Below are 8,258 nucleotides of genomic sequence, written 5' to 3' on the forward strand. Positions count from 1 at the left end.
CTTCATAAGAAAGTCCTTATTAGGCATTTTGGATGGAAAGAATGCTACAGTATAGCCTCATAAATCCGAGTATCAAACATCCAGAATTATTGAAAATCTGGAACTTTTTAAAACTACACTCCATCAGAGAGTAGCAGCGGCTAGTCCCGGAGCAGCGGAAGGGGGAAACTTGCATACCGCCACCATCCACCACCCTGCACCGCCGCTCCATGTGCAGCTACTGCTCCAGGACCAGCCACCACTACCCAACCCCTTTCCCTGCCACTCCAGTTTTAAAAATCCAGAATTTTCACATTTCTGGAAGGTGCTCGGTCCTGAGCATGCTGGATTCATGAAGTTATACTATATTTAATATAATGAACGGGGAGAAGTTTCTACAGGATGAAAAAGACATTTATAACTATTGATCTTTTCCCTCCATGTAGGAAGCAAAGGAATTCTTACAATGCTTCCAGTTATCACATTCCTTAAACATCTTATAGGTTTTCAAAGGGTTTTTTTTACCTTCTTCAATCCCGAATCCAAGCAAACGTGGACTTCCACTGTCCCTAACTGCATTCTGTAAACCAAGGCTGTCCAAAGGGTGGCCTGCAAGGTGGTTAACACGCAACCCATCAGTCCCTGCAGTCACACATCTCCCACTGCCGTGCAGTAGAGGGCAGAGAGGTGAGATATCATGGAAGGGGGCTGGGGGAGAGGGGCAAACAGCCTGCTGTAAGCAAAAGGAATGTGTCTTAAAAGAGTGCTGCAGGTATTGCCTTTAAGTAAGAGTATAAAGCCTAAACTTTATATTTTTAGGAGTAATTAAAGTGCTACAGTTAACAGATCCCATTAGGACTATGAAGGGAAAAATGAACTGCAAGAAGTAACATACAGATAGTTTGTAGCTTTTGTTTTTAGCTAATGACTTGACCACTTAATTTCAAATGTAAAGGATTACAGAATGCATATGCTTTCTTTGGCTGTACAAAAATGGTCTAACCTCTTACAATAGACTGTCTCAAAAATTATAACAGGGACAGAACTGCTCTACAGAGTAGTAACAATAGTGAAAGCAAAATATAAAAATAGAATATATGCAATGTCCTATATTTAGCTTTGTGGGTAGGCACTGAAATCCACTTTGAGATGTCTTCTTTGATCGGCAGTGGGTGAGAACAAATTCTAATGCAGTGGTAGGGAATTCTCAGCAATAATTTTATTTGAGGACCCAAACTATTATGCAAGTCATTTTTCAAAGGCAATCCATGAATTTATTACATCTCCATATTGAAGAATCTTTCTTTTGTTGTTGTTAAGAGTCTGGATCAAAACCCAACATTTTATGTCAACTATTTTTAGCAGGAGTCTTATTTCATTTTTCCTAACTGTAATATGAAAGCTTACCAATAAGTTTACATCATCAGACTTACAAGGAAGACTGAACCATTGCTAATGTCTTTCTTAGTTGTAACACAGCAGTTTGCTTGATTCAGAAAATGATTTCAAAATGAGATATTTTCATGCATCCTCTACATCAGCATTTTTGCAGGCTGTACACTGCCACTGCATCTGCAGTGAATCATACAGAACAATAATTTTAGGAGAAAGGAATACTATGTATGTAAACTGTATATAGACACTAGATTTCAATTATATTATTAGCTATTTTTTCCCCAAAACACACCGACTTTCACGCAGATGCAGTCACATTTACCTTATGGAGGCATTAAACCTCTGGGGCTATTTTTCAGCAAGCATATCTTTGATTTCATAAAGAATTAGAAAGGAATAAGAAACCCTAGCTATTTCATGGGCTATACTGTCATTCATAGTATACTAATATAATACCATTAGCATCTCAATTGCATCCCCAGCCTAACATGGTCACTAGAAAGAGCCAACTGATTGACTGTCCTCTGAAAAGATTTATGCTATTAATGAGTAATGCTCTGTTTTAGGGATTTCAATTCCGGGAAAAAACTAATCTTGCTGATACATGTAAAGGTGTCTGAATTGTACACTTTGGCATCTGAATAAACACAGAAACTTGATACCCAATCTTGTGTTGCCCAAAACTGATTGAATGGATCTTTGCCTCTTACCATCCACGCAGGCTGGCCTTGCTCTTGTTGTACCGGCAATCTGTCCTTTTTTACATGCACAGCGAGCTGTTTGTCGGGCTATAGTCCTTCGGGGCTGACTGCTATCTCTGTCCAAAGTAACAATCTCACATGTACCTGCAGCCAGTTGACCTGGAAAAAGAACCAGCAACAGGTACCAGAGTCACTGAATGCTCTACAGGCAATCTATTACAGCTGAATAGAGTCATGGCCCAATGTCAGAGTAGACACTTCACAACAAATGAGAAGCCAGCTGATGGATATAATAAAGTTGAGATGACATACAATTTTTCTTTGTGGTGGACATATGAAAACCTTGCAAACTGATTCTGTCAGAAAATGGTTATTGTTCTATAAAAGCAGGAGAGCTAGGGTCAAATGGGTTACTTTTACTTTTATGTGGGCTGGTGTAAAGGAACAACCCATTTTTTGCAGTAAAGAAATTAAATGTGGCACTGTCTGTACACTTGTAGAGAAGAAATGTGCCAAAATACAAAAGACGAAGAAAAATGTGAAATATCTGACAATAACGTCCTTCTTAAAGGAGCCACGCTTGTAAATCTAAGTTGTCATTTTTTAAGATGTCGTTTTATAACAAAACATTGGAATGTTTGAACAGATTTTCATTCAGTCCTTAATTTTTGCACCTCTTCATCTAAATACAGTTCAAATACACTTATGTACATATTTCTCATTACAAATTAGCTAAGGACCCTTTAAATGTTAAACATGCCATCAGCTTGCAAACCATAGCTGGAAAACCTTATTTTATAGTTAAGTATTATTGCTTCTTTTGACCTATGTTGCTTTCCCAAACATTTCAGATTTGATTGACGCTCTAGACCAGAAATATACAGAAAACCTTTTTGGTGAATATTGTGCCAAAAGTGAAACTTGTACATTTAAAATAAGGCATTTCTTTTGAAAATGTGAATTGTCCAGCCAATAAAAAAGTAACTGTCAATTTGTCTGAGCAAGAAATATGTACTATGGATATTACATTGGTTAATAAAATTAAAAAACAGGCCATCACTCTTAACTGAGCTGGTAATATTGTTTATCTCATCTAGAATTTATATGGCACAAGATATCACTTTTATTGAGGCCTGTACCTGTTTGCAATCAATTACAACCATTATGTGAACATGTGAAAAAAATATGCTTAAAATTACAAACTAACTACATCTAGTTCTCATAAAATTTCAAGCATGGAATAAATGTTGATGTGGTGATTATAAAGACGGACTGCAGTTTGAACAATATTTGTGGTGAACTGGTTTTAGGACTACTGAAAACTTAAAATCTTTCTTGTTTGGAGGGTTTTATGGTGTAAGCTATACATCTGGGCAAGCAGTTAAAGTACAGCAAAATCTAATCTTTAAACTACTAAATATTCCCCAAATCAAATCCTTTATTTCATAGAAAAGACAGCAGAAAGCAATTAAATATACATTCCAAGGAAGTAAAGTCAGAACATGATTGAAATAATATTACCATAAACTGTATTTTTTTATTCCGCACATAATACAATTTTTACCCAGCAGATTCTTGCCCAGCATATTCTTATGATATTTCCCATTCCCTCAGGAAATGTGAGTATATTTTTTAAATTGTCAGAGGAGCGAACATTGATGGCTACCATCCAGCTATAGGGACCGATTCATTACTGAGTCACTTATGCTTTATGTTTCTATAACTTCACAATTTCAATAGTTTATACCTGTGTAAAACTGAAATAAGACTGTGACAAAATCAGGACTATACATTCTAAAGATTTCTACATATTTATAGACATCTTTTTAGAGGTTTTGAAAAGCAACTGTCACCATGGTAATTAATGTCTATCGGGGGATTATACCAGCATATACCTTAGCAGAACTTCTGAATCTCCTGTTTCTCCCCTTCCTGTTTACAAGATGTCATGCATAAAGTGCACACATTTGTTTTTAATTATTCCTTTTATTTTTTCTGCTTCTTTTCTTTCCCTCAAACATGACTCCAGTTAGTCATGGAAGTGTTATCAAAATATATGGAAATCATTTTCCTCCATAGAAAACTTTTAAACAGAGCAGGATTTCTTTCCATATCTCAAATGCCTCATCCTGGCCTCTAGTATTTGCAATATCCCAGAGGAACATAGCTGCCTTAATGTGTTATCTGTAGAGGTGCAATCATTGATGTATCTGGATTGTGATGGCCTATGGTCTTTTAACATCATGACTAAGACCTTGCAGTAGCAACTAAGATAGAACTGTAATCAGCGGAGAGGTTGAAGCAGAAAACAGGAATGTTCATAGTAGCCCATCCAACTGAGAAAGCAGCACAGTGGATCTTGCTGAAATAATAGGAATTTAGGAATTTCAACATTAATTCTACCTTTAGCTCAAGATATAGAAGATTACTATAACCAAGTAATGACTGCCAAAACTATGTCTGGGACAAAAGTAAAAAGTCTCTTTGCAAGCTGAAGACGAAAGAAGGCTACCTGGCGTTTTAAATTAATATAAGTATTAAAAAGGACCATGAGGCTTTTTTGAACTAGGATAAAATCAAAGCAAACACCTTCCATGGGTTGTAGGCCATCTATGGTTTTAAGAAACATTTCTCCTTTTCAAAAAAAACAACATCGTTTTGGTCTTGCTCAGGTTCACTTTGTACCAGCTATTTTTCTTTTATAAAGGTGATGTTCTCCTCTAGGCACTATGCCATCTTTCTGTTATTACAGTCTATGGAAATACACGAAATGTATAATTGGTTGTCAAATAGTAGGTGTACTGCTGTAAGCAGAGTTTGTGTTTCCACAGGGCTTCCTGAAGCAGAGGGAAAAAAAAGAAAGATTCTTCCATGGATGAGGGATTTTGGAGAAAGAGACACCGGGTTTTGGTTTTTTTTATTGGCATTATCTGCTCCTGCCAGAAAGGAAGCTAATCAGCAACACATTTTGTTCAATTGGGTCAAAGGCTGCAGGGAGAAAAGCAAGTAGACTGAAGGCAGAGAATGGTCTCCATCCATTCGTATTTGCATGTTAGTGCTTTCTCTGATTGTGAGGTGTAAAGGATATTAGCAGAGATCAAGCAATATTCAAGCCAAACTAATAATTTTATCTAGGGATATAATGGTGAAAATGGTGCAGTAGGGAAGACCTTCCTTATACATCAAGTATATATATAAGTATCTTTAAGTGATATTGGTGAATATTGCATTTCTCAGGGATGTTAGCATTGGTACTATGCTGAAAGAAATTGATAGTCAGAAAGATACTGCATCAGTACAAAAGATAGGTGTCCCAGGCAAATCTTGAGTACTTCTGCAGACAGCAACTCCCTACCATCTGGTCCCAAGAGAAAAGCATGGATAAACTGCTAAAAGCATCGTCCTAGAATCTTGTTTTTCTGTATGCTCTTCTGAAGACTTTCTTTTCCTAGAGGGAGAGGTCTACCTGCATTATTTACTGTATGGATTGTAAAGGCTCTTACTAAGCCATAATTATCTGCTTTATGTGTCTTTCTGCTTCAAGGTTGGTAGGGAGAAGTGGGGGGAATGTTTTCTTTTGCTGCTCTGATTTTATTTTAACTAAAAGCAAAGATGGAAGCTATTTGATTTTTTTTCTGGTCTTGTGGTTACTAAACAATACAAACAGGTATAAACGAATATCTGCCTTTTGTCATTTTGTACTCTGTTCCTGTAAAACACTATACTTGCATACACACTACATGCACACAGAAGGGAAAAATAAAAGAAATCAAAAGGGTTTTGAATTAAGATGACACTAAATAAATATATGACCTGTTTATATATACGTGTACACACGTATGCATATATACATGTAGGTAGTGTATACGTATATAAGTGTGTCTGTGTGTGTTTATTTAGAATTACCATTAATATCAACTAACGGTTGAAAAAAGAAAAATTCTCTTCTCCCCCTACCCTTATGTAATAGTAGATATGTATGACACAGAGCTCTAACTTATACTGTTGGTGCATCTATATATGCAATTACTATGACACACATTCCAGCGCAGATCACACCAGAGTCAGCTGCTCCGAAGCACGGCATCTGTACGTGCATCCAGACCGCAGGAGTTTGAATCAGGACGGAGCAGCCCCAGGCTGGCAGGAGGTCTGGCGGGACAGCCCCAGGCTCTGGGTGGTGGCACTAAGTGGCTGAAAAGCTGATTGGGGCATGAGGGTGCTACAGTGTGCGGCAAGGAGGCAGGCAGTCGCCGCACTGTAGCACCCTTGTGCCCCAGCCTCAGATTGCACCCTCATGCCACACCCTCATGCCCCAGTCCCAGGTCACTGTCTACACGTGTGTTTAGGTGCAGTTATTTTTGCCACTGTAGGACAGTACTGTCCCTGACAACACTATCTTACAGCAGTGAAAAGTACTCTACTGTCAACTAATAGCATTGCACATGTAGACTGTGATGCTTTACACCACAGCAAATTAGTCTACTGCTCAGTTAAGCACATGTGTAGATGCACCCAGTCATAATGGACAGAACCAAGCTTTTGTAATATGTTTGCTGTCCTTCGTATCATATCCTCCAAAACGCATTACATTAATTGCACATGTAGAGTTTCCAGGATGATCCATTTAATTCTAGTTTTCTTGGAGAATACCATTTCTCTTCTCTGCTACAAAATAAAACATTCCAGTTAAAGAAGGTCTGCTCTGATTACAACAAATGTAATATAGTTATTATGAGTTTCTAACTTATGCATGCTGAAAAGCTGAGGACTTCATTTATCCCCGTCTAAAAAGCAGGAATACAGGTTAAGAAAAAAAAAAAATCACATGCAGAAAACACCAGGAGCTTCCAGTACAATACAAATAAAACCTAATCTAAAAGGATGGCTTTTTACCAGGGTGTTAGCGTCCATATTCATCCAGAAACTTTACTCCTGAATTGCTCATGCAGGCTCATACTGTAGTCTCACTGAATAATTTTTTCATGCACCACTAATCTGATGCCTAGCAACACAAGCTCTTTTTAGTTCAAAATGCATAAAGGTAGATGTTATTAAAAATCTTGGCTAGATCCAGCCACTGTTTTGTGATTGAACACAATAAGGAAGTTGTTTCAAAATCGGATTTTAGGAATAAACTCTCTGGTTTTCTATTGAAATACTATTTTTCTATTGAAGTCTTCTTGACAATAACATCATGCCAAATCCTGAGTACTGCTGAACACCTTCAACTCCCACTGAAGTAAGTGGGAGTTTAAGAGCTTAATCTCTCTCAGATATTGAACCATAGACAGTAACCAACACATGTCCAAGGAATTTACACACTGCTTGATTAGAAGAAAAATGACTGTTTTAGGCAGAATTTGAAAGCACAGTCTACTTTTCTGTACTCAAATAAACTGCCCTAAAACAAAAATGTCTTTTCTCGACAATTACTTGAACATTTTAACAATGGCTGGTTTGGGGCACAACCTCAAACTATCTTTTCCTTTTACAAGTACTATTTAAAACAGGCTTGTCCAACATGCAGCCCGCCAGGCCATTTTATCTGGCCCGCGGTGGCAACAGTGCCGGTGCCGTGGAGCACGGAGCCACGGGGCGGGGGCGCAGAGTGGGGAGCCACAGCCGCGGAGCACGGGGTGTGGCAGCGGCATGGAGTGCGGAGCCACTGCCATGGAGTGTGGGGCAGCAGCAGTGGCACGGAGTGCGGAGCTGCCGCTGCTGTGGACTGCGGAGCTGCAGTGGTGGCGCCGCAGCAGTGGCATGGAGCGCGGTGCTGCCTCTGCGGAGCACGGAGCGGCAGCGTAGAGTGTGGAGCTGCCGCCGCAGAGCACGGGGTGGCAGCAGTGGCACAGAGTACGCAGCCGGCGGCAGCGGGGCCGCAGCGAGGCAGGCAAGGCTGGCCCGCAGGCCCCAGCCGGCAGCGAGGAGAGGGGAGCTGTTTACCCCTATGGGACCTGGGGAAGCGGCCCCACATGGGAGGGCAAGCAGCGGCTTCTGGCACTTCCGGCCTGCACCTGCCTCCTCACCTGCCTGCTTCAAGCCAGCCCCACTGCCCTGCCCTGCCCTGCCCCACAGTAAGGCGGCACCTGCTCTGCCGGCCAGTCTCCCCCCCGGGTGCTGTGGCTCTCCAGATTCAGCCACCCACGCACGAGGCCCCGAAGGGGCTGCTTCTCATGTGCT

The 8,258-nt window shown here is 40.0% G+C and overlaps 1 protein-coding gene across 2 annotated transcripts in view; it reads right to left on the reverse strand.

Annotated features, from left to right (window-relative positions):
• Positions 1 to 1,446: 1,446 nt before the first annotated feature.
• Positions 1,447 to 8,258, reverse strand: part of LOC102372050 (protein FAM19A5) — a 398,392-nt gene continuing 391,580 nt past the window's right edge. For both annotated transcript variants that reach the window (XM_025201857.1, XM_006021796.2), the window contains exons 2-3: positions 2,085 to 2,234; positions 1,447 to 1,551 (exon numbers count right to left, since the gene is read on the reverse strand). In XM_025201857.1, coding sequence (XP_025057642.1) covers positions 1,517 to 1,551; positions 2,085 to 2,234 — 185 coding nt within the window. In that variant the 3' untranslated portion in view covers positions 1,447 to 1,516. The remainder of the gene's footprint in view (positions 1,552 to 2,084; positions 2,235 to 8,258) is intronic.

Source organism: Alligator sinensis, unplaced genomic scaffold (genome assembly GCF_000455745.1).
Source record: "Alligator sinensis unplaced genomic scaffold, ASM45574v1 scaffold361_1, whole genome shotgun sequence".
Classification (NCBI taxonomy): Eukaryota; Metazoa; Chordata; order Crocodylia; family Alligatoridae; genus Alligator; species Alligator sinensis.